At 36.0% G+C, this 27078-nt stretch overlaps 1 protein-coding gene across 18 annotated transcripts in view; it reads left to right on the top strand.

The window, feature by feature from the left end:
• Positions 1–27078, top strand: part of Trip12 (thyroid hormone receptor interactor 12) — a 119230-nt gene that overhangs the window by 57444 nt on the left and 34708 nt on the right. For 8 of the 18 annotated variants that reach the window (XM_051154221.1, XM_051154207.1, XM_051154208.1 and 5 more), the window contains 16 exons: positions 2268–2351; positions 3614–3709; positions 9483–9631; positions 11718–11753; positions 11836–11931; positions 12981–13073; positions 13254–13415; positions 15102–15170; positions 15259–15424; positions 16816–16933; positions 17023–17182; positions 19297–19450; positions 20571–20799; positions 21037–21155; positions 24667–24874; positions 26854–26954. In XM_051154221.1, coding sequence (XP_051010178.1) covers positions 2268–2351; positions 3614–3709; positions 9483–9631; positions 11718–11753; positions 11836–11931; positions 12981–13073; positions 13254–13415; positions 15102–15170; positions 15259–15424; positions 16816–16933; positions 17023–17182; positions 19297–19450; positions 20571–20799; positions 21037–21155; positions 24667–24874; positions 26854–26954 — 2040 coding nt within the window. The remainder of the gene's footprint in view (positions 1–2267; positions 2352–3613; positions 3710–9482; positions 9632–11717; positions 11754–11835; positions 11932–12980; positions 13074–13253; positions 13416–15101; positions 15171–15258; positions 15425–16815; positions 16934–17022; positions 17183–19296; positions 19451–20570; positions 20800–21036; positions 21156–24666; positions 24875–26853; positions 26955–27078) is intronic. The other 10 variants (XM_051154216.1, XM_051154211.1, XM_051154219.1 and 7 more) reach the window with 4 other exon arrangements.

Raw genomic sequence — 27078 nt, 5'->3', positions numbered from 1 at the left:
GGTTTTTCAAGACAGGATTTCTCTGTGTAGCCCTGGCTCTTCGGGAACTCACTCTGTAGACCAGGCTGTCCTTGAATTCACAGAGATCCTTCTGCCTCTGCCTCCCGATTGTTGGGCTTTAAAGTCTTTTCTCTCCCTGGTTATACATTACTTGATGATGGAGCCACAGTAAAGAAAAGCTGTGCTTTTTGTCTTACTTCCCAAGTTCAAGACAGACAAACCTTCCTATTGCTTCCTTTACTTACACATATGATACTTAGCAGTTTCTGGCAAGCCTTCTAATGTTTTATCTTTCCTTTGTAAGAGGCTGAAGTGTTTAAAAAGTATAAACTTGGCATTCTAATGATGAAAAATCTGTGGTGATAGTCATTTTTATATTTGATTTGTAGAGGCAGAAATGGTGTATAATATGAATAAAATTTTTGGGCTTGACTATTGAAGTTTTGAGTTGACAGCTGTTGGTTGATTACATTTTACAAAACCGCTCTCTCTCTCTCTCTCTCTCTCTCTCTCTCTCTCTCTATTCTTAATTAAGTTAGCCTCAAGGCTAGACTAATTTGAATACCTAGTTCTACAAAACAGTATGTAAGTATGTAAATCCTCTATCACTGAACAGGCCTCTTATTTATGTTTAATAAAATGAATTTCTTGATTGATTAATAACTACGGAAATATAATTTGATGTGTTTACTAGTAAATTTGTTAGAAACATAGAGATCTTTTTTTTTTTTTTTTTAAATGATTATAGATTCTTGGGCATTTTATGTTTAACATTGTGTCTGCTTTCCCCATATTTTTTTTTTTTAAGGCACTTCAACAGATTAGATATAATTAGCACCTAAAATACTATTATTTGTTTATAGGATATTGGTATAATAACTATAACTGACTTTAAAATTCCAGCTGCAGAATGTGTTTAAGAACTGTATTTCTAGCCATGTATGGTGGCACACGTCTTTAATCCCAGCACTTGCGAGGCAGAGGCGGGTGGATCTCTGTGAGTTCAAAGCCAACCTGATCTACAAAGCCAGTCTAAGATAGCCAGGGCTGTTTTACAGAGAAACCCTTTCTCGAAAAAACTAAATAAAACAATTATACTTCTCCAAAGTATAGGAGTGAAATTTCTACCTGGCATGAACACTTAAAAGTCATGTGCATAAGGATCTCTGTAAGGCAACATGTTGACAAGTCAGCATATAAGCATCTTAATACTGCCTTATAAGTAGCTTTGTATTGTGCAGTTTGTTTAGTCTTTTTATCATCTGTGTTACTTTCAAAGAATTGTAGCAGGAAAGGAGTTGATAGTACACATAAAATAAATACATACAATTCTGTTCTCACTTGCATTAACAAATAACTGATAGGTTAGATTTGACCATTGGCCACTGTTAGCTATTGTTTTTACCCATATCTAAGAATTTTAAAAGTCTGAAGTTACCAAATGTTTATTTCTTAAAATGCAGAATTGGTGATGGCACATTGGCATCTTTTACTTTTAAACAGGATCCTGTTGTGGGGTATATGTGCGTGCTTCTGTCTGTCTTGTCTGTCTGGCCTATGCTGGTGATGAATTTACACCATGCCCAGTTCAGAAGAGCTCTCAAAATCTATGTCAGTCATAAACATCTGTCTTCTTTGGCTTGCACTCTGTCATTATCTAGTAAGCAGGTTGATGTTATTTTTAATGATATGGTTATATATAGATCATATACTTAGATTTAACAGACTACTAGTTTCTTCTCTTTTGGTCAGATTCATTATATCTGCTGCTGTTAACTTAAACTGGTTTTGCTTTTGGTTCATGTATGTTTTCTGTAGTGGATTGATTCTTCTGCTTCTTCATTCTACTTTACCTTTCAGCATCTTAGAGCTTCTCTCTTTTTCATACTTCATAACAATTCCTCACACTTGTGTATTAATTGTAATGTGTGTCTTCAGTATTTCATTCCAGAAGGAAGAGTATACCCTTGCAGTTAGAGAAAACATATCTGAAGTATCACAATGGTTTTAGTAGCCTGACTAATGGCCGAGGAATCCAGAAAAAAGCTATTTTATTTGAAGGGCATGAGGGTTTAAAATTATGTTTTCATAAAGTTGTTGAGCTCCTTTTGTTTCTGAATTTTCTGGCAGGTAGTTGTAGAATGGATGAGTGTGTAGGAAGACATTTAAATTATTATAGCCTGTAAAACTTTGGTTTTTCTTTAAGGTAAGCCAGACATACGAGATTAAATGCTCCTCCTAATCCTTACCTTCCCCCTCTCCCCAAGCCTCTAGTTCTGTTGCAGGGGCTGTTGGCATGACCACCTCTGGGGAGAGTGAATCGGATGATTCTGAGATGGGACGATTACAAGGTAAAGACAGCCACTGAGTTTGCAAGAAATGATTACCATGGGCTGCAGAGAGTTCTATTTTTGACTTGACCTCAGTTCATATATATTCACTTGAATATTGTCTAGCAATTTTAGGTGTGCCTGTACCTCTGGGGTTTTTTGTTTGGTTAGTTGGTTTTTTGTTTTTTGTTTTCTTTTTGCATTTGCTTTATGATAACTTGAAGCTTTGGGTTCAGAGAGATGACCTGTCTGCGTCTTCATTTTTACTGTTTAACCAAGCAAAGCCTCATTTTTTTCCAAAGTTTTCTTCACATGATTACATGTGTAAATTGTTTTAATAATAAATTACAAAGCATATCAATATGTTGTTGCTCTCTGGTATCTAAAAACATAAATAAATCTAATAGGGTGAGTTTTCCCCAAGCCTCATTTTCTTGTGTAAACATTATCTGGTTTTTCTCTTTCTTTCTTTCTTTCTTTCTCTCTTTCTTTCTTTCTTTTTTTTTTTTTAAATGTTGTCGGAGCCTTTAAAAAGCAATCTCCATGTATGAATAGGTGGGTCTGTACTTATATCTCAGATGGTTTTGTTTATTTTTTTCCAGATAGGGTTTCTCCATGTAGCACTGGCTGTCCTGGACTCACTTTGTAGATTAGGCTGTCCTCTAACTTAGATCCACCTGCCTTTGCCTCCCCAGTGCTGGGATTAAAGACGTGTGCCACGATTCCTGGTGTAGATGATGGGTTTTTAATAGATTCCCAATGTAAGACAAGAGAAATTACATTAACGTTTCATAGTACTTTATAAATCCTGAGATAAAACAAGTTTTTAAAATCCTCCCCCTTGATACCATTTAACGAACACAGCTTTTCTTTGGAACTGGCAAAAACGGTTTATAATTTTTCATGCTTCTGGACAGGTTTACCAAAATCTCTCTAGGAAGTAATATTAATGGGAAAGTTAGGCAAGGATTCTTATATATTACTTATGTAAAGTAGCTATTTACTATGTTTTTCTTGCATAGTTCTGATCAGTATACATTTTATGTTCTCCTGAAATCTTCATCATATCTGAAAATGACATGGGAGTGTTAATTTATAGCAACTAAATTTGTGCTTATATGAAGTTTTAGAATTTTAATGGTTCTTTTAAAAATAAGAATGGAAAGTAACATTGTGCTAACTTAGTTGTGTGAAATGAATCAGTTCTTTGGCATTTTTAGGTAAGATCGGTTGCTTTAAATCAACTCAACTACTCCCTTCTGCCCTTTTTTTTTCCCCTTTAGCTCTGTTAGAGGCCAGAGGTCTTCCTCCTCACCTGTTTGGTCCTCTTGGTCCTCGGATGTCACAACTTTTCCATAGAACAATTGGAAGTGGAGCTAGTAAGTGAATACTTTATAATTTATCCTCCCTTGAAGTCTCTGAATAATTAGGCTAAAGTGTTATTTTTATTGCTTACTTGTTGGTGTATAATTTAGCATCTTTTAGATTTCTTTCTGTACTATTCAACTGAAATCATATTGATTCACATTTTATAGTAAAAGTTACTTGTTTTTTTTAACTGGAGAAAAGAATCAGACAGTTACTATCCCATAACATATTTTTAATATTTTTTATCTGAATATTTTTTATCATAAGACAGTGTTAACATGAATCTGATAGGAAGGATTTCTCAACAGCATTACTTCTCACCAGATTATCAGATTAATTATAATTATAACTCTTACATACATGGTTGACATAACTGCCTGTTATATAGTTTTAATTTATAGCTAAATACTGTCCTATAATTAGAAGTCCAGTTAATGTCTTCCTTGATTTACATTTAATAATTTTTTTATTACTTCATAGTCAGCTTGGTAGCTGATTGATACATCAAGTTCCCTTTTGAGAGTTCTGTGAGAGCCTAGGCTTCATTACAACTCTGGGTCCTTTGGGCCTCCCATGTACTAGAATTATAGGTGGAAACTACCACACCTTCTTCTTGAGAACTTTTGAATATTTGTTCAAAACCATTTACTAGATGCTATTATACTGATCATAAATACATTTAAGCAGAGCTGGTTTTCTACATGGAACTACTTAGGATACAAGTAATACAATGTTAAAAATGCATATAGTACAGTGAAGGAAAACAGTAAGAATGTAGGCCAGTTAGGGAGAGGCTGGTTAGAGAAACTTTCAGAGACATGAAATTGAGTGATTAGAAAACATTTTATAGTTTGGAGACAAGGACAAAAATTAGTACAGCACAGACTGTAGTTGAGAGCTTACAGGTCCTCAGCAAGTACAGCTTCATTAGCAGTACTTAGCCATTCCCTTCATACTGAAAGCCAATAGGCATCTGCATATATTTTAACTTATAGCAAAAAATAAGAAAGCTCAGTTTAAAAGTTGAGACTATGTTTATCAAATATTGCTGTTCTCAAAAATTAAAAACAATTTGTTTAATATGGATTCATACAGTGAAGTAAATTATTATGCTTTTTAAAAAATAAACTTTATTTTGCCATTTCATTAAATTGAATATTGGAAAGAAAAGTGTGTTAAGGCCTTGTAAGTTGGTTGAAATTGAAGTCTCATATCTAGCTGGCTGTGATGCTGCATGCCTTGCCAATTTTTATTAGTGTTTGGCTTGCATGTATGTCTTTGCACCGTTTGCATATCTGACACTCAGCAAGGCCAGGAGAGGACATCAGATTTTCTGGAACTGGAGTTACAAATGGCTGTGAGCCACCATGAGGGTATTAGGGATTGAAATCAGCTCCTGGAATACAAACCAGTGCTGTTACACACTGAGCGGTATGTAGCCCCAAAATATATAAACATATATTTATAAGTATAAAACATACAAAACATAAATAATTTATACTTAAGTATAAATTTAAAAATCATATCTGATTTATTTTATGTTGTCTGTCCATTTGCCTGTACTTGTACATGTGTATGCATATGCATGTATGTTAAGGGTGGGGCTCTGAGTCCAGCAAAGGGAGATGAATTCTGTAGTACTGATGTTGTAGGCAATTATGAGCTGCCTTATCTTAACTCATACTCTTCCCAGTGTTGGTCCCATACTGAGAACCAAATGTGAATGAGTTTAGTTTCAGACATACAAAATAAAAATGCAGGCACACATCTGTAATCCTGACACTCAGGAAGGCAGAGGCAGGGCTGATACCTGTGAGTTTGAGGCCAGCCTGGTCAACAAAGAGAGTCCAGTTCAGCTGTATACATAATTAGATTACGGTTGTTCCATTTATTCCTCAATAGTATCTAGTATCAAATTTCTGTTGATTAAAATATTCTGTATATTTTTGTAAATAAATTGTTGCTTTTAGTGACAATTTCAGATTTGTATTTGTTTTGAAATTTATTATGATCTTAATGTGTATGAGTGCCACATGCACGCAGTGACTTCAGAAGGTCAAGAGGGTGTCATAACCAATAGAACTATAGTTAGTCTCCATGTGATTGCTGGGAACTCTGGAAATCAAATCTGGTCTTAAAGAGCAAGTGTTCTTAACCTTGTATCTCTAGACTTGCATTTGACATTCCCTCCTCCCCAAACCAATGAGAAGTGAACATTCAAAATGGTAAGATATATTTAGGCTAAGGATTGTAGTACTTGTGGCATGTCCAAAGGCACTCATGATCCATGGAACCTACATAGTGGAAGGAGAGAACTGATTTCTCTAAGTTGTCTTTTGACTTCCACATGTATTACATGGCATGCCTACACAGCCATACTCTGTGCACACATAAGTAGCAACTTAAGTAAAAACACACATACAAAGAGTTGCATAATTTCTGATTGTTCCTGACAAACTGTAAAAACTTAACTGTCAAGGTAATGACAACTACAAAATGTAATTTCAGATCAAATTTCTGAGAAATAATTTAGTGAAAATGCATAAATGATCACTTTCCCTTTTGTTTAATTAGTAGGATAGTTGCTGTAGGGAAGTAATTTTTCTTCTGTTATTTGCCTAATTTTCAAAATAGTGGTTTTAACATTCTCTTTTGTTATAAGGGAAGTTTTTTGATTTTTTGTTTTGTTTTGTTTTTTGTTTTTGTTTTTGATGTAGCTAGGAACACATTGTTGTAAGCGATGGGCTTGTACTTGTTCCAGATATTTAGTGATTTCATTGATATTTACATTGTCCCATTTGATTAGGAGATCTTTAAAATTTTTTATTATTTAATTAATTTATTCAGATTACAACTCAATTATTATCCCATCACATGTATCCTCCCATTTCTCCCTCCCGCTTTCACCCTATTCCCCTCCTCTAGGTCTATGACTAAGGGGGACCTCCTCCCCCACTATATGGTCATAGGCTATCAAGTCTCATCTTGGTAACCTGCTTATTCTTAGATTATGAGATCTTTTTGAGATTACTTTCTAATCATTTTGTTTCCCCACCTCACCCCTCAAGATAGGGTTTCTTTGTGTAGCCTTGGCTGTCCTGGACTTGATTTGTAGACCCAGGCTAGTCTCAAACTTAGAGATCTGCCTGCCTCTGCTTTCCTGAGTGCTGGCATTATAGGTGTGTGCCACTATCCTTGTCTGTTATTTTGTTTTGTTTTGTTTTTTCTTTTTTCTTTTTTCCTTTTTGTATGTTTGTTTTTTAATACAGGGTCTTTCTATTATGTAGCTCTGGTTGTCCTGGCTATGTAGACCAGGCTGTCCTCAACATACATCCCAGGTGCTGAGATTAAAGGTGTGTATAGCCACACCTTTACTGCCTTCTGATCCTTAAGTATTAAAATAAGTATTTTGAAACAGCCTTACTTTTGTCTGGCTTAGGTTAATTTATAACATAATATAGTCCAGAGTGACCTAGAATCTGGGCTTCTGAGCTATTTTTATATTTTCCTTGATTTCTAGTATGAAAATAAGAGCCAAATTCAACTTATACTCCCTTTTGTTTTAAATTGGCCATCTTCTCAGAGATTCCTGTTTTCTTTCTATGAAAATAGGCTTGAGTCAAATGATAGATGAACACAACGTTTTGTTGGATAACTGTAAATACCCCACTTTTGGGCGACCCTGTCTAACAATACTATAGTGCTATAGTCATATTGGGCGTTTACAAAAGTTAAGGTGAGAACTGTTAGCTTATAGTTTGATATTCATCTTCTATTTTTATAATATTTTTCTCTTTATTTGTCAGTTGTGTGTTTTATTGGGTACTCTAGAGATTATTACACAGTCTTGGTTTATTATATCTTACTTTAATTGAATATTTTATCATACCCCAAACTGTATAAGAATTGCAGTTTAGTCCTGACCTCCTCTGTATTACTGTTGTGTGGAGACATTTGTTAGAATTTTAATTATACAATTATTGTTTTAGATGCAATGTAAAAAATGTTTATTTTCCATTGTGCTTTATTTCTGCTTGCATGACTTAATTCCGGCTGGAGGACCATATTTCATAGGCGTTGAGTGTGACCAATAATGACTTGTGTTTTTGTTTGAAAATTTTTTGTGCTTTAAATTTTAGAGAATAATTTTTTCAGGTGCAATATTCTCAATAAGCACTTTGTTTCTTGCCATAGTTTATTTTTTTCTTTTAAGCTTTACTTTTGAGCTTACTATTTATTTAGGATTTTCTTTTTCCCCCATATGAGGGTATGTGTGACTGTGACTTTGAATTTAGAGGCTTGTCTCCATAGTGCTGGGACTAAAGGTGTGTGCCAGTTTTACTTTTCTAAAAATTGCCTATTGCAATCTTTTGTTACCTACTTGCTCTGAGTTAACTAGTAATACTGCATTTTTCAGTTCTAGGCAATGTATTGCTTATTGCAGATTTCTCTGTTGAAATTCTGCAGTGCCCCTCCTCCCTTTTGTTGATAGTGCTAGGGCAGTTGTGCATTACACTCATGAGCCATATTCCCAGCCTGCTGTGTGTACTTTTTAGAGTATTTGTCTCAGTTAATATCCTAGAAGTGTTGATTTTCCTTTTTTTCTCTTACTCCCCCTTTCCACCTCAGTTGATGTTTGAACTGATAGTACAAGGTGCTGGTGCTTTAACAAGCACATCCTTTTTAAGTGAAATTAGGGACTACTGATAATTCTTCTCATTAGTTACTGTCTTTTTTTTTTTTTTAACACCTGCCCTTTTGAGCTTTATATCACTGAACCTTAATTAAAAGAAATTGGTTTTGATGTAAATTTTTTATTTAGTCATTTGTTTCTTATGCTGAGGATTGAACCCCAAGTCTCAAATACTTGGCTAGCACTGTTTATACTTCCAGCATTGACTTTAGTTTTGAGTGATTTCTTTGCTGTAATGACAGCTGAATTGCAATGTCCTCCAATTCTTTGTATAATGGAATTCAGGCTTAAAAAAGGAAACACTCCACTAGCCAGCACCTGCTAATGTAATTAGAGCTACAGAGGTTGTTTTTATACAGAATACCTCATATCTTTAGATGCGTTAATATGTCTGCCTTCTTCTTTGTCTCCACTGCCTTCTTGCTTTCCATTTAATCCTGGTGTGTATATTTAAGTAAACATAGCATTTCTTTGACACTCGGACACCATTGTTAAGAAATATTATTTGCCTGAAGCTGTACTCACTGCTTTGGTGGTTTCTTTGAAAGTATAAGCAAGGCAGCCTAGCTGTTCCTGTTGGTTTGTGGTGATTTGAGTTTTGCTGCTAAAAATGTATCAACTTGGTTCACTTAAAGGCAGAAACCAAGTAACTGCTATAAAAGTGGCCTAGACCTATCTTTGCTTTTCTCTTTTCCCTTTTTGCTTTATAATATATTTGTCGCCAGGAGTAGGTTATTTCTTTAACGTTTTCTGTATTCTGTTTGATTATATCTGCATGATTGGACAAACATTTGTTTTGAATTCTTGACTTCAGAGTACTACTGAGTTGTCCTCCACCTCTTTAATGTTTAGTTTTTTAAAAAGATTAACATTTTTTCATGTGCTTATGAATGTTTCTTTATGTGTATGTGCACACATTTGAATACCTGAGAAGGCCAGAAGAGATGTTAGGTTCCCTGGAGTTGTGAGCTGCCTAGCATGGCTGCCAGAAATACAGAATTGGAGTCCTTGAGTAAAAATATTATTATTAATTGCTGAGCCATGTTGTCAGGTCTCAGTATTTAAAAGTAATACCTTCTTTTTCCTTGAAGGTTCTAAGGCCCAGCAGCTTCTTCAAGGACTACAAGCAAGTGATGAAAGTCAACAGCTTCAGGCAGTCATTGAAATGTGTCAGCTATTGGTCATGGGAAATGAGGAGACACTGGGAGGGTTTCCTGTGAAGAGTGTTGTTCCAGCTTTGGTAAGTATGCTGTTTTTTTTTATTGGCTTGCCTTGCTCTCTCTTAATGAGTTGCATACCCAACTTGAGTTTGTGAATATTGTTGCACTAAATTTTTGATGAAGTCACTTACTTGATTTTCATTACATAAAAGGTTTTAAGGTATTCATCAATGCTTTGTTTCTTCACTGTTTAAAATATGTTAGGCTTTTGTTCAATTTTCCAGTCTTGGTTCGGTAATAGGCTAGCTTACTCTTGAGTTATTTTTGTTGTTGAGAAAGATTACATGCTTGTTACTAAAATGCATGGGATAAATAGTCAAGCCAGACAGTATACCAGATATTATACAGATTTCATTTATACAGATTTTAAACTTAGAGCATGGTGCTAAATAAATACTATGCCTTCTTATGGATACAAGGACAAAAGCAGTAAGAAAAGTGCATGAAATTGTTTATTTACTTGGTTACAGTCTCACATTATGGAAAACTGATATTCAGAGTTCTGAGTAAAGTCCTGTCAAATACAAAGGGCTTCAATAGCCGTCACTTAGCACATTCTATTCTTTTGGGATTTATTGGTTTTTGGCTACTGTTAATAATGATAAAGAAGTTTCTTTTCTTTCTACTAGCCAAACTGTTGGGAAGAATCTTGAGGAGGGAATCTTTGACCATCTTGGCATGCTGGCATGTGTGGGGGGATTGTCTTGATTACACTAATTTATTTGGGAAGACCCAGCCATTGTGGGCTCCATCATCTCCTAGGCAGGCAAGGTATCCTGGACTGTAAATACAGAGATGGTACTGAACAGAAGCAAGCATACACATATTAACTTCTTTCTCTTTGACTGTTGATGTGATTAGATGCTTCAAGTCCCTGCTTTGCCTTTCCTGGAACATGGACTCTATGCTGTACTTGTTAGCTAAAATAGACCTTTTTTCTCTTCTACATTGCTATTTTCTGGGTATTTTATCATAGTGAAAGTAATGAAATTTAAAAATTTACATAGTTCCTTTTGGTGTAAGGGAATGTGTTACAGATGATTGGTTCTATCTTTTTTCCTTCTTTTCCTCTTTTCCCTTTCCTCCCCCTTCCCTTTTCTCTCCTCTCCTCTCCTCTATACTTTGTTTTCCAGACAGTGTTTCTCTTGTGTAGCCCTGGCTATCCTGGAATTCGCTTTGTAGTCCAGGCTGGCCTCAAATTCAGATGTCTGCCTATGCCTCCCAAGTGCTGGGTTTAAAGGCTTGTGCCACCACTGCTTGGTGATTCCTTCCATCTTTCAATTAGGAAACTTGGTCCTTTTTTCTGTTAGCATAAAAGCCCTTTAAATTTAGATGTGTTTATTGAATGACTGGTTTAGATGGTAAATGTGTATAAATGGTTTAATTTTGAACAGTTCCCCCTACCCCCAGGCCTTGTATGATACGTATTTGTTTACCTGGAATATTTTAGAGCTGAGAAGACCTGTATTATTGTATATTACATTAGAATATATGTTATCTTTTATTCTTACCAACATTTAATTGAAGCGTACTTGATACCTGAAATGCAGTGCATTTAAAAATTTCCAGTTTTACATTCCTTCCTTTGATAAAAATAGCTGCAATCTCTTAAGTCTTTTCAAACAAGAAAATACTATAAATTCAGATTTTTAGACCTACTCTTTTATGGAATAATTACATTGCTATTTATTAATTAAGGTCTCAAGTCATATTTTTCTCTATGATTACTAAACGGCAACAAGGGTATTTATTTCTTTCAGACATGCACAGAATTTAAACTGTGATCTTCAGTCTGTTAATATTAATTCAAGAAATGTCTGTCATTGCTGGTTCTGATGATTGTCAATTGGTCAGTCCTCTGTGATAAGTTAATGGGCTTCTGCAGGATGTTAGAACTACTAAATTGGTGGATTATAAGCAGTCATGAAATTGTGGTATCTTCTACCAACATTGCCAACCATTGCAGTAGCTTGCAACGAAGGGCATTGTATGTGTTGCTGCTACCATTTGGGGGGGGGGGTGCAAAAAACAATTTTTTCTATTTTCAGTGAAATGCAGTAAGAAATATTTCAGAATGTTCCTAATACTTTGTTATGTTTTTAACAGATAACATTACTACAGATGGAGCATAATTTTGACATTGTAAGTACATCATGTATTTTCTAAAAGCAGTCTAAATTTTATCTTGAGTATTTATTGAATACAGCCTCGTCTTGTTTCCTAGATGAATCATGCTTGCCGAGCCTTAACATACATGATGGAAGCGCTCCCTCGATCATCTGCTGTTGTTGTAGATGCTATTCCTGTCTTTTTAGAAAAGGTAGTCATGCTTTTGACTAACTTGTTCATAAGTGCACATAAGGAGTCAAGTTCTGAATTTTTGAATTCATTTCTATGTTGTAAAGTATGTGTGTCTAACCAGTTTTCAAAAAATATGTATGACAGACCAAGCATTTAAAGTTGAAACTGATAAATCATAAAATAACCCCAATTTTATTATTTTAAAAAATAGCGTTTAGCACATTAATATCAGAGAACAGCTTAAAGCATTTCATTAAAAATAATACATTGAGGGTAGTGAGATGCCTTATTGAATGTAGTGTTTGTAGGTAACCCTGATGACCTGATTTTTCAAATCTTCTCTGGAACTCACATAAAAAGCTGCAGAGGCATACATCTGTAGTCTCAGCATCTATAGGAGGGAGAGGAGAGATGAGACATTTGAGACCTTCTTTGAACAAACTTGAAGGTGGAAACTTAATTCTTGAAAGTTGTTCACTGACTTTACTGATATGCTATAGTGTGTGTGTGTGTGTTTGAGAGCATAAATACAACCACAATCTGTACAAATAAATAACAGTTAAAAGACCAGCAGCAGGATGGTAGAAGTGATAACTGTTTATATTGGTAACTGAGAAGGTTGATGAAAAAGGCCTTGCTCATCTTCACCAATTGACTGGCAAAAAAATCATAAGATTAGTGGCTAGTAGGTTGTGTATATTCTCAACATTTTTTTTAATGCACAATAAAACTTTACTTCATAAAACAACAATTATTCTGATGTAGTTCCTTACAAATTTAAACCTGGTTAAAAATGAAACATTCTTACATAAATCAACTCATGTGAGTAAGAAGTTTTGTCCTCTATGGGAATATATTTTTCACTGTCCTGAAACAAAGTAAGTTGTTGGGAGGAAACTGTCAGCTATACTTTTACAACTTTTACCCAGGGGTGGCTTTTTTCTAGTTTGGTTGCATATTGGAGGTAGTACAAGTGGCTACAAGTAGAGGAAGTACAATTTTCATGTAGATAAAAGTACTGTAAACAAATCAGATAATAACCTTTGATACCCACTTCAATGTTCCTAGCTGCAAGTCATTCAGTGTATTGATGTGGCAGAGCAGGCCTTGACTGCCTTGGAGATGTTGTCACGGCGACACAGTAAAGCCATTTTACAGGCGGTAAGTGTTGCTGAAGGACTGTATTTCCTTTGCTGTTGTATCTCAGAACTACATTATGCTAGTTCCTTGACGGTAGCTCTGTAATGCACATGTTGCCCAAAAGTAATATCCTAGACATTTTAGTAGTTCTTTTTGGTAAAGGATATTTTTCCTTCCCTTTAACAGTTTTTTATGTTTTAGGGTGGTTTGGCAGACTGCTTGTTGTATCTAGAATTCTTCAGCATAAATGCCCAAAGAAATGCACTAGCAATTGCAGCCAATTGCTGCCAGAGTATCACACCAGATGAGTTTCATTTTGTGGCAGATTCCCTACCATTGCTTACCCAAAGGCTAACTCATCAGGTAAAATATGAATTTGTTTCTTATGTCATAAAAGTTTTATTGCTATTATTTCTAATTCTGTCTGAATTCTAATTGGATGTATATAATTACTCATACTGTTCTGATCCATGCTTTCTTTTTTAATATATCGTCCAGTGACATATAATTAGGCTTTTTAAAAATAAGATTTTGGCAGATTTACCCAAATGAACTGTAATTTATACATTTGATATCTTCCTGTTGGTACAACTGATGACTTTGGTATAGCAACAACTGAGATTGTCCTTTGTGAGGTTAGAATTTACTTTTAGAAAGACCCACTAACGAGCACTGGGAACACAGGCTTTGGTAAAGACTAGAAGCGAGAGACAGGTTGTCCAGAAATAGAAATGGAAAATACTGGGTTGGAGAAGAGCCAGTAGGTAAAAGGTAAAACATTAGTGATGTAGTTTCAACAGCAGAATCCATATTAGATTTGAAAGGAGAAGATCAAGTACTTTGTCTAGAGGTCAGAGAGAAGCAGGTTTTCTTGTACTCTTATATTTTACCAGTGCCATCTGTTATTACTAGAGATTTTTTTAAGGTATCAACTTTAAATTTGCTTTAATAAATTATTTTAAACCTTGTGAAGATTAGATGCACAGAATATGTTTAAGGGATTTTTTTAAGATGATGGGCTCACATTTGTCTCCTTTACTTCTGTAATGAAGAAGTAGAGGTATAAATTCTTTCTTTCTTTCTTTCTTTCTTTCTTTCTTTCTTTCTTTCTTTCTTTCTTTCTTTCTTTCTTTCTTTCAGCTGACCTAGGCTAGCTTTGAACTTCAATCCTTTCAACACAAGCCTGTACCATCCATGTCTAGACAACTTGCTTCTTATTTATTAATTTATTTTTGGAGCATGGTCATACAATATTAGCCCTAGCTAGCCTGGAACTCGAGAACTCAGTTGGCCCCTACCCCCCAAGTGCTATGATTAAAGGTATGCGCTACCATGATTGTCCTAATAGTTAAAACAGCTAAGAAATCAGAATATTTAAATTAGTTGGTCACTACTCATACTCTCTTTTAGGCAGCATAGTAAGAGCTTTTGCACCTTGATTCCTATTTTTACAGGGAGCCTAGTTGCTCCATTAATGAAATAAACAAAATGTTGCTTCTATTACCCAGATTATCACATGTTTTCTTCAGGGGGCAATCTGTCTAATTGCCAAATCTTTTTGGATTGTTTCCAGTGGTTATCAATAGGTAATTCCTTAGTGCTTTGGAGATCGTATCTGCTAATGTTTTCATATTCCTGAATCTTCAAGACCCCATGCAAATGCTTGTACATTTTCTTTCTTTCTTTCCTTCTTTCTTTCTTTCTTTCTTTCTTTCTTTCTTTCTTTCTTTCTTTCTTTCTTTCTTTCTGTTTTTTGAAACAGGGTTTCTCTGTGTAGTCTTGCGTGTCTTGGACTTACTCTGTAGACCAAGCTGTCCTTGAGCTCAAAGAGATCTGCCTGCCTCTGACAACCAGTTGCAGGGATTAAAGGCTTGCTCACCATGCCCAACTTGTTTTTTAATATTACCAATTGCGCTTCGCCTAGGTTTCCCTTTCTAAGCTCACATCTACAATTGAGGGTACCTAGATTTCGGGTCAAAGAAAACTAAATGACTGATGGTGCTAACATTTTATATTAATGAACTTTTTTTATTCCTTCGTGAAAAATAGGACAAAAAGTCAGTAGAAAGCACTTGCCTTTGTTTTGCACGGTTAGTGGACAACTTTCAACATGAGGAGGTTAGTGTTATCTTTGGTTAATAGATTATTTTAAATTGTTGAATTGCTAAACCACAACATAATAATTTGTCTTCTTGTGTTCATGAAGAATTTACTACAGCAGGTTGCTTCCAAAGATCTACTTACAAATGTTCAACAACTGTTGGTAGTGACTCCACCAATTTTAAGTTCTGGGATGTTCATAATGGTGGTTCGGATGTTTTCTCTGATGTGTTCCAACTGCCCAACATTAGCTGTTCAGCTTATGAAACAAAGTAAGTGCTGTTTTATTATTGTGTTTTAAGGCAGATAAATGTCTTGTTCTTCACTAATAAGACAGCCTAAATCACAAAAGATGAATATCATTGGATATTGAAGAGGAAAAATGTTGGTGTAGGAATGTAGCTCAATGACATATGAAATCTGGGTGTTTGATTTCCAGCAATTCTGAAAGATCTTTTTTTTTTGGTTTTGTGAAACAGGGTCTTTATATGTAGCCCTGGCTATTCTTGGAACTTGCTATATAGTTCATAATGCCTCCCTGTGGTAAAATTTCAAAGGTGTGAGTTGGCACACCTGGCTTGATCATGTAAATTTTGTTGTTGCTGTTTTTGTTTATTTTCGCTATATAGCCTTGATTGTCCTGGACTTGCTTTGTAGACCAGGCTGGCCTCACTCAGATCCGCCTGCCTCTGCCTTCCTGAGTGCTGGGATTAAAAGTATGCCTGGCTGATCATGTAATTTTAATGTTAAAACTCACATTTGGTTCTGTGACTAAATGACTCAAGATCATTGAGTCATCACACTAGTCATTAATGATTTCATATTAGTTTTCTAAGTTCTATACTACTTGTAACTACTTGTTACAGTATCTTTTATTCTCTCAGCCTGTGTTTGAGTTTTCCAGTGAATTTTCCTGATTACTATCTCTTAGTGTTTTGTTTGTTTGTTTGTTTTTATTACTGGTTTTACAATTTTTTTGTGTTTTTAACTAGTGACAAATTGTTGTTGGCCGTGATATTAGGCCTTGTCTCATAAATTAATGTTAGACCGTAGTATGATTTTAGAAGACAGCTGTATTTTGATTCTTAGAGATTAATAATAGTTGTTGGAATACCTACAGTTATGACTAGTAATTTTATATTCATATTCTGAAACTTTAAAGTATGATCTTGAGATTTGGTCTTGCCATTTCCTGACAAAACAGCGTTTGGCTCTACTATTTCAGACAGTATAATAAATACTTTCTTGGGCCTGGAGAGATGGCTCAGAGGTTAAGGGTACTGGCTGCTCTTCTAGAGGTCCTGAGTTCAATTCCCAATAACCACATGGTACCTCATAACCATGTATAATGAGATGTAGTGTCCTTTTCTGGCATGCAGGCAGAACACTGTATACATAATAAGTAAATCTTAAAAAACATTTTTTTCCCTTATGGAGTATGTGTACTCTGGATAGAAGTCTGTAGGAAGAAATGGTTAAAATCTATATAAGTTTCTTCTTCTAATCTTTTCATATATACAATTGATTTATATTTCTGATTTCCATATTCAATTGCTCTATGTGTAAATTTTAATTTTTGCCCTACTCTAGGGAATGATTGTCTATAAGTAAATTACTACACCTAGTGTAATAGAGTTATATTTTGTTGTTTCTGGGTTTACAGACATTGCAGAAACACTTCATTTCCTCCTCTGTGGTGCCTCCAATGGAAGTTGTCAAGAGCAGATTGATCTTGTTCCACGAAGTCCTCAAGAACTGTATGAACTGACATCTCTTATTTGGTAAACATGGGTTGATTTTCTTTGAGAGTCTTAACTACAGATGGTGAGGAAAGTTACCTGTTAAAATAATTGCATCTTTTACTTTTCAGTGAACTTATGCCATGTTTACCAAAAGAAGGCATTTTTGCAGTTGATACCATGTTGAAGAAGGGAAATGCGCAGAACACAGATGGTGCAATATGGCAGTGGCGGGATGACCGAGGCCTCTGGCATCCCTACAACAGGATTGACAGCCGGATCATTGAGGTAGTAGTTTCATTGTACCGTTTAAATATGTCTATTTTGAGGAGAGTGGGTGTAGGGGTGGAGTGGGGAGGTGGTTGTGTATGGGTAAGTGTGCTCAGTTTTGAATTAACTCAAGATTCTCTCATTTTGTCTCCTGAGAAAGAAGGTCCTCATTCTGTTGAGGTCAGAAAACATCATGCTCTAGTCCTGCTTCTGCTGCTAACTACCTGCTTGGCTTGGAGCAAGTAATCTCAGTTCTTTGTCCCATAGTTTTGTTTCCAAAAGGAAACACTGGAGAGTTAGACTATGTTTTAAAGCAGATCTACTATTTCAACCCAGAAGAAATCTCCCAATGTATGGTTTTTTTTTTTTTTTTTTTTTTTTTTTAATATATATATTCAGGAAAAAAAGTGAAAGCAAATATCTGCCTTAGGGTGAATATAAAATTGTGTAAATAGATTACTGTATAATTTCATGTTAGTTCAATAGAGTTTAATGACATAAATGAAAGCAATGTTTAATAAAATGGAGGAATATACCAAACTGTTAAGGATGACAGTTTATATGTGATTTCTGTTCATTTGATTTTGTTTTGTTATTGTTGTTTTTGTTTTTGTGTTTTTCGAGACAAGGTTTCTCTGTATCCCTGGCTGTCCTAGACTCACTTTGTAGACCAGGCTGGCCTTGAACTCACAGAGATCCACCTGCCTCTGCCTCCCAAGTGCTGGGATTAAAGGCATGAGCTATTGCGCCAGGCTCTCATTTGTTGTTGTTGTTTGTTTTTAGTAAAAGATTTGTTTAATGTTATGTATACAGTGCTCTGTTTACATGTACACCTGCAGGCCAAAAGAGGGCATCATATCACATCATTGATAGTTGTCAGCCACCATGCGGTTGCTGGGAATTGAATTCAGGACCTTTGGAAGAGCAGACAGTGCTCTTAACTTCTGAACCATCTCTCCAGCCCCTCTGATTTTGTTTTTTATTCACTGAAATAATATTAAAATTTCTCAGATGACAAAAACGCTTGGTTATAGAAAAGTGTTTGAAGTACTTGAGTGAGTGGCCATCCGTTTTCTGCTAACATTTTCAGTCACAAAATTCTTCTGAATTTAATATAAATTTTGAACTGAAACAATTTTCCTACCTCTTGTAGAACTGTATTTTAAAGATTTGTTCCATTTCCTAAAAGTTTTTGCTAAAATCTTCATCATTTTACTTATAAAGCTCAGAATTCAGAACCAGTTTGCTTTTATGAGAATTGTTGACTGGTCCTTTGTGCCACAACTGCTACCATTCTTAATTTCTAACTTTAAGTGGTTTTCATTTTAGCATTCTCCTGATAATAATTACATCTTCACTATTAGCTTCCTCTCTGTTTGCATACAGTTATTCCATTCTGTCTAGGAGTTTTAGCTTAGATTGGACTTCATATAAAGAGTGTTTCTTTGTTTGCTTTTAAAGTGATAGGTTATTGCTATGTAGCCCAAGCTGTCTTTGAACCTGGAAACCTCCTGACTTAATCTCCTGAGTGCTGGGATTCCAGGTGTGCAACCAGCATATGTAGTATATTTTGTAACTTCTCTAGGGTATTTGAAGTTAAATAATACTCTATTCTGTGTACATTTGCTTTGTGATTATCAATCTTAGATCTTAGCTTTAGGTGTATTCCTTACAGTCTTATAACAACACGTAAATGTGAGGCTGTCTTGGTTTACCTAAGGACAGTTCTACAAGGTGTTTGACTTAAAAGAGAATTTTAGTAGGTTACTGGAAGTTTATTTGGTGAATAATGTTTTCTGTCTAACAATTGGAGTTTTGAGTACATACCTAAAATTTCTTACAATGTTTCCTTCTAAATACAAATGGTGTCTTCATGTCCTTTATGCTATATTTCTTGGTATTTCATTTTACCTGGACTTTGTATCAGAGTATCTCTGATATTAGAAACCACAGTTTGGTTTATTTTAAAATGATTTGTTTCAATGAGTTTTGTTATCAAGTGTGTTAAAATTTCAACATTCTGTCAGTTTATCAGCCACATTAAATATATAAAGTAGCGTGGAGGGTCCCTGCTTTGCTTAAGGTAATGAATTTCTACATGTTTATATTCAAAGTTTCTCTCTCTTTGCTCTCAGGCAGCCCATCAGGTCGGTGAGGATGAGATAAGCTTGTCCACTCTGGGACGAGTTTATACTATTGATTTTAATTCTATGCAGCAAATCAATGAGGACACGGGAACAGCACGTGCCATTCAGAGAAAACCCAACCCCTTAGCCAATACTAACACTAGTAAGTATCCTTTTATTTAAATAGAGCTGTACTATTATTACTTACTTATTTTACATGGATTTTGAGTATTTGTGTGTGGGCACACATGTTCTACAATATGCACAAGGAAGTCAGAGTTTAACTCGAAGGAGCCATTTTTGTTCTATCATGTATGCTCTAGTCTTTATTTGAGACAGGGTTTCTCTGTGCAGCCCTGACTGTCCTGGACTCACTTTGTAGACCAGGCTGGCCTCCAACTCACAGAGATTGACCTGCCTCTCTTCGCTGGGATTAAATGTGTGTGCCACCTCGCCTGGCATGGCTTCTAGTCTTTAGGCTTGTTGCCAAACACCTTCCCTTATTTAGCCTTCTTGCTGGAAGCCTTTTTGTTTTCATGGTAACAGTTTCATTGAGTATGATTAGGGAGGAGTAGAATAGTTGAATAATGGTGATATATTTCACTAAAACGTGTGCCTCTATTAAGCCAGTATTCAGACACAATGTCTTTCCCACCGGTTTTTTTTTTTTTTTTTTCTTTTAATGATGTCTTGAGATGCCTGTTGATTTGATCCCTGTTTCACAGCACCCCAGTAGAAAAGAACTAGGTGGCAAGTGTTTGCGGCTTTGTACTACTACACTATTACAGTCTCAGAAAGCATTCATACTATACAACGTAAAGGAGGCAGGCAAGATACGTAACCATACTTGGCCAAACCCTTGTTCATAGCCTTTTATCAATTATGTTCTTCTTGTATATATTCTCTGTGCACAAGATCACTTTGTTTATCCAGTTGTTTCTTGATAGCTTTTGTCTAAGTATATTTCTTGTACTTTGGGTTTTTTCTTTTTTTTTAAACCTGTATTTTAAGTAGTTAGTATTGAAATTTCCCTAGTGTTTCTTAGACTGCTTGAAGATAAGAGGTGTATAGTTAGCATAGTGATACTTTCATATGGTCAGAATGGTCAGTAGTCTTTTAATGATAACTTTGTATGTCCTAGTTACTATATAACTTGGTTCCATAATGCAAAATTAAAATTAAAAATTGCATAGCATTTCAGGTAGTTGTTTGGCTGAATATTTTGGTTTTTACTGTACTGCTGTAGTAGTCACTTCAGGACTAAACATCTTTTTGAATAACAGGTGGATATTCAGAGTTAAAGAAGGATGATGCCCGAGCACAGCTAATGAAAGAGGATCCGGAGCTGGCTAAGTCTTTCATTAAGACCTTATTTGGTGTTCTCTATGAAGTGTATAGCTCTTCAGCAGGACCTGCGGTCAGACACAAGTGCCTTAGAGCAATCCTTAGGATAATTTACTTTGCTGATGCCGAACTTCTGAAGGATGTTCTGAAAAATCATGCTGTTTCAAGGTGTGTTCATGAAAATAATAAAAATACTTTGAAATTTAAATCTGAAGTAATTTTATGAATTTCTAAATCTTAATACAGAAAAGATGAAGTAAAGTTTGTAATGTGTTGAGTAATTTTTAGTACCTATTTTAATAGTTTAATTAAAAATCAAACTAAATTTAATAAAAATAAAAATTGGTATATTGGAATGTAATTACCACCAACTTCAGTTTTATACACAAATGTTCTCTTTTTTAGTCACATTGCTTCCATGCTATCAAGCCAAGACCTGAAGATAGTAGTTGGAGCCCTTCAGATGGCAGAAATATTAATGCAAAAGTTACCTGATATTTTTAGTGTTTACTTCAGGAGAGAAGGTAATGCCAATTTTGATAATCAGTTAATGATGAGTAGTTAGTCTAGATAGGACTTCATCTGATGGCTTCAGTGTCTACAAGGAAAGTGTTACCTATTCACACGAGAGATGTCATGTTTCATATGTAGTATGTATATTTTCTAGAGGTACAGGAATATTGAAATTAACTGTCACTGGTGGCTGTTAGTCATTTTCAGTGTTTTGTGTTTGTTTTCCCATATGCCCTTAAGTTTGGCAGCTGTCAGACTTCAACCCATAGTAATTCCTTGAATAAGGTTGCAGTGTATCATAATATTACATCAGAACAGTTGTAATGTGTGAGGATTTATTTTTTATCATTGTTGAGTTGAAAGTGTATGTGATTGGTACCATAAGAGGACATAAATTCCTCTGGTATTGGATTTTTAAGAGATAGTTGTAGGTTTTCGTGTGAATGCTAGGAACTGAACTCAGGTCCTCTGGAAGAATAGCAAGTGCTCTTAGCCACTGAGACATCTCTCCAGTTTTGATTAGTTTTTCTTTTTTCCTTTTATTGAAAATCAAATTTTTTCCTCATATAATGTAGCGTGATTATGGCTTCCCCTCCCAGTTACTACTCGGTTCTCCTCTCATCTGAATCTGCCCCCATTCTGCCTCACATTGTAAAACAAACAGGCTTCTAAGAGGTAATAATCAAATAAAATATAGTAAGAAAACAAACATATTAGACGAGGACAAAACAAACAGAAGAGCCCAACAAAAGAACAAGAAACCTATTCAGAGACTCATTCATACACTAGGAATTCCATAAACACACACACACACACACACACACACACAAACACAAAAACACAAAAAATTTTACAAATGAAGTGGCAGGGCCGGGGTGAGCCCTGACTTGATATTGATTCAAAGAACCTCCAAAGATGCTACTGTGTTCCTTTCTTTATCTGTTGGCATCTGCTCCTGGACACCTCTTGCCCTATGGAGTAGTTGTTTCCTCAGGAAGACTCCTTGGAGAATACTACATTTTCATTTGCAAATGGTTACCGTTGGAAATAGCTTTTGGGTTACGATTGGGGCCTTGTGTCTACTTTTTCCAGTTCTAGGACTCCATTTGGTGCAGACCCATGCAGGCCTGTACCTCCTGCCTCAATTTCTGTGAGTTTACATGTGCTTTGGTCTTTCTAATTTAGAAGGCCTTGGGTGTTTTTGTTTGTCTGATTGTGTGTGTGTGTCCATGTGTGTGTGTGTTCGTCCGTCTCCGTCCGTTCCCGTCTGTCTCCGTCCCTGTCCGTCCATCCGTTCTAGGCCTTGGGTGTTTTTGTTTGTCTGATTGTGTGTGTGTGTGTGTCCGTCCGTCCGTCCGTCCATCCCTGTCTGTCTCCGTCCCCGTCTGTCCATCCGTTCTGGTCCTGGACAGAGGAGGATCTGATTCCATACAGGCTGAGTGTTCTAAAGGTCTCTTAATCTCTCTGTAAAGGTTGTGGGTTTCTGTGTTTGTTCCCATCTGCTTCAGGAGGAAGGTTTTTCATTTTGATACAGGCTTTCTCAGTGTAGCCTTAGTTGTTCTGGAGCAAAAATATCTGCCTGCCTCTATTTCTTAAGTGTTGGGTGGGATTAAAGACATGCTCCACTACACCTGGCTAGGAGAGAGCTTCCAGTGATACTTTAACAAGGCACAATTTGGTTCTGTTAGTTTTATCTTACTATGTTTTACTTGATTATTATCCCTTAGAAGCCTGCTTCTTTTCCAATGAGAGGCAGAAAGGGAATAGATCCAGATGAAATGGGAATTGGATAGGAACTGGGAAGGGAAGCCATAATCATTTGGAGTCAATCAGTTTTTCACATACTGGGTTTTAAATCTTTTCATGTTTTGAAACTATGATAGGTGGGCCAGTTTAACAGTAGAAATAAAGTAAGAAGTTCTAACCTTTTAATCTTTGGGCATGCTGGTATTCACTTTAAATCCAAAGAAGGGCAGATCTCTTCTAGCCTAAGAGCTACATAGTGAGACACTATTTCTAAGTAACTAAATAAAATTAGCTTTATTCAATATCATTATGCGAGAGGGAGAGGGAGAAGGAGAGAGAAAGAGAACAAGAAAGCAATATTTTCCTATTTTTCAAAGGTGACTATTAAAAGTCAGGTAGGTATTCCCACCCGCCCCCCTGCACTCCCCCAGCCCCAACAATTTCTGGATTCATGAAATATTTAGTTACATATTTTTGTCTTCAGTCTCAGATCTCTTTTGCCTTAAAAAAAAAATTGCTTTTTTTTTTTTGGTTTGCTCTTGTTTCTTCTACTTCTTTTGGTTTAGAAGTAAATGAGATCCACTTTCATCTCTATCCCTGCCAAGTGATTTATGTTAAGCTTAGAACATTTGCTATACCATTACATTCTATTTTCTACCCTTTCTGTAGCATATACATAATGGTGCGATTATGGGTGTGGGCTTTGTCTTCTCAGGGCTGGGTCTTGCTTCTCATAGAGAAACTAAAGCTTAATTATAACTTCCTCTGAACATCTTGTTTTCCTTCCATTTGACCTTGGTTCTCCTATAGTGTGTTCTAGCTTCCTGCATTTCTCCTTTGGGAGCTCATTACTTACTGGAATGGAATCCTTAGGAAAATGTATCATTTTAGTCAATCTGCTGAGTGCATTTGTCTTGCCTGTTACTATGTCCTCAGTACCTAGCATAGCCCTGCCGTATTTTTGAAGCAAGTACCTGAAATTTAAATCAGCCTTATCCAGCCCTCTCCCCTTTTTAAAAGTCTAATGGAAGCCAGGTATGGTAGTGCACACTTTTAATTCCAGCACTTAGAAGGCAGAGGTAGGCGAATCTCTTGAGTTTGAGGCCAGCCTAGTGTACATAGAAAATTCCAGGAAGCTGGAGCTATATAGGACTGATCACAACAATCAACCCCAAACAAAGGAAAATTATGATAATCTAATTGAAGATTAGGACTACTTTTGAAAAATGTTTGTACATTTATACATAATTTCATCCACAGATTTTCATGTATTTAACACAAGCTTTGTTGGATATCTGTGACTGTGTATGTGTATGTATCCTTTCCCTTCTCACAAATTATATTTTAGTTTTCTCTACTCTTAGGATGTGGCAATCGCCACCTTTCGATAGCTCTTTATAATAGTAGTGTTATTTAATTCTTCTTGTAGCCCTTGAAGCTCACTGACTTTTCCCTTTTTTTTTTCATACTGTGATGTGTGCTACATGTATTTCTGACACTTTCTGATATTTTCTACTTTGAGTAGCACTGTTTTATATGATTTTGGTTTGAAGATTAGAAGAAATTAAATGAAAATATCTTTGAATTTTATTTTTTCTGATATGAGTCCAGATGAAACTTGGGTTTTTCCCCTCCCCTCCTTCTTCCCTCCCCACCTTCTTCCCTCCTGCCTCTATTTATAGTTTACCAGGATTAACACTGAGGAATTTTGTAGTGGTGGGGGTTGTTGTTGTCTCCTGATTAAACTGACCTCTTTTTGTCCCTGTTGCTATGAAGGTGTGATGCATCAAGTAAAACATTTAGCAGAATCAGAGTCATTATTGACAAGTCCCCCAAAGGCATGTACAAATGGGTCAGGATCCCTGGGGTCTACAACACCAGCCAGCAGTGGGACAGCCACAGCTGCAACCAACGCCTCTGCTGATCTGGGGTCACCCAGCTTGCAGCATAGCAGAGATGATTCTCTGGACCTGAGCCCTCAAGGGTAAGTTTTGTTGTGATTTTTAGTGTACTTTGCCTATATCTGTATTAATACCCAAGACTCCTACTGAGAATAAAATACCCAAGAGTGCTTGGTGTTTTTTTTTTGGGGGGGGGGTGGTGGTGGTATAGACAGAATCTACAACCTCAGCAAATACTGAGAGTCACCTGTACCACTGAAGTATATCCTCAGCTCATCTGTTCTCTGGAATAGAAAGCTACTTTACTGGGCCTAGTTTTGCAGCTACACGAGATGCATGCACATTGTTTACATTGGTACCAAGGGAAGTGAAGTGGTGGACACACATCAGGTTTGTTTGCATGCATCACTAATAGAGTATCTTAGCCTTTGTTTCTGATTCCATAGTTTTGTAACTACTTTGTACTGTTGCATATGTGCCTTTGTGATACCAAGTTATTGATGCAGTGAAATTAGAAACTATGAAATAAAGTTTTTACTAAAGGTAGGGAAGCCAAACATGACTTCCCATTTAAGATAAATGGTAGTTCTGTTCCTACTTTACTGTTTACTATCATGGGAAACACTTTTTTTTTTCAGTTGCTGTTTTGTATTGTAAGATCACACATTTAAGTGGATGTTGTTCATATGATAAGCCACATTCATTTCCAGTATTCCTAATTAAAATTTTTTTTATTTGAGCTAGCCAGGCACCGTTACCACATGGCTGTGATCTAGCACTTGGGAGGCAGAGGCAGGCGACCAGACTGGTCTACAAAGCGAGTCTAGGACAGCCAAAGCTACACAGAGGAACCTTGTCTAGAAAAAACAACAACAACAACAACAAAATAAAAACAAAAAACAAACAAAAAAACACTCCACCACATGCACACTCAAAAATTTTTCTTTGAGCCTCAGATCATCTGAATTAGAACAGTTTACTTAATTTTTTAAAATAATCATATTTTTGTTGCCTGTTGCCAATGTGGAAGTCAGAGGACAATTTGTACCAGTTGGTTCACTTGTTTTATCATGTGCGTCCTTGAGATCAAATTCAGGTTGTCTTGGCTTTATGACAACTCCTTTATCCATTGAACCATCTTGTTATCCCTTAGAATGTCCTTTCATCTGCTTATCTTTTATTTGTTGTCAAATGATTTCAGAAATATTTCTAATATTGTTAAGAGTAGCAGCTTGTAAGGTGTGACATAGTGCGTTGTAGTGTTGTTTAGAATAAACCCTAGGGGCAGATGAAGTGAAGCCGTCCCTCTACTCAGAGGCAAGGAGGATGAGGCCGGAGAATCTCATAAGGTGATGTGGGTGCCCTGTCTCAACAACCAGACACAGCCGGATGCACACCTTTAATCCCAGCACTCTGGGAAGCAGAGTCCAGTTGACCTCTGTGAGTTTGAGGCAAACCTGGCCTATAAAGCAAGTCAGGGGCAGCTAGGGCTACCCAGAGAAACCCTGTCACAGAAGAAAAGAAACAAAAACCCAAATAGAACAAATGCTGTAGACAATTGAATGAATATGTGGTTCTAGTTCCAAATAGGTTATTTACATTATGCCTTAATAGATTTGTATAGGTTAAAAGCAGCTATGGGAGTCATTATGAATGTATTTATGATGTTATTGTCTTGATTGTGTCTTTTGAGTATGATACTGTAAGTGGTTAGAATATTTTTACAGTTGTTCTGTTGCCAGTTAGCTTAGGGAAGAAATACAATACTTAAGTTTAATTTTTTATTTTTTTTTTACAGGTTCGTCTTTGTATTTTGGTTTATGCATTATATTTTATGAAATTGGACATTTAGAAAATTAATCAAACCTTTAGTTTTAATTTTGCAGTTAGCAATTCTTTCTCTGTCTCCATACTCTATAGAATGTGACTGCTCACAGAGTCCATATTAAGTCTACCAGTGAAAATTGTTTGGACATTTTTATTCATAAGCTACTTTTTATCTTACTTATCTGGGTTCTTTAGTGCTGATTGCTAACCTCATCTATTGTTTTTCATGCAACAGTCGATTAAGTGATGTTCTCAAGAGAAAACGACTGCCAAAACGAGGGCCAAGAAGGCCAAAGTATTCACCTCCAAGAGATGATGACAAAGTAGACAATCAAGGTGAGTCCTTTGATGAACGATGATGGGGAGGTGGAAGAGAAGGTGATAAAATAAGTTTCCTCATGATTTGGTGTTCTTAATTATTTCAATTCTAGATTAAGATTCAAAGTTTGTTGAAAGGATT

The sequence above is a fragment of the Acomys russatus genome, chromosome 12 (assembly GCF_903995435.1).
Source record: "Acomys russatus chromosome 12, mAcoRus1.1, whole genome shotgun sequence".
Lineage (NCBI taxonomy): Eukaryota > Metazoa > Chordata > Mammalia > Rodentia > Muridae > Acomys > Acomys russatus.
The sequence above is the reverse complement of the archived record's forward strand: the minus strand, read 5'-3'. Positions and strand labels throughout refer to the sequence as shown.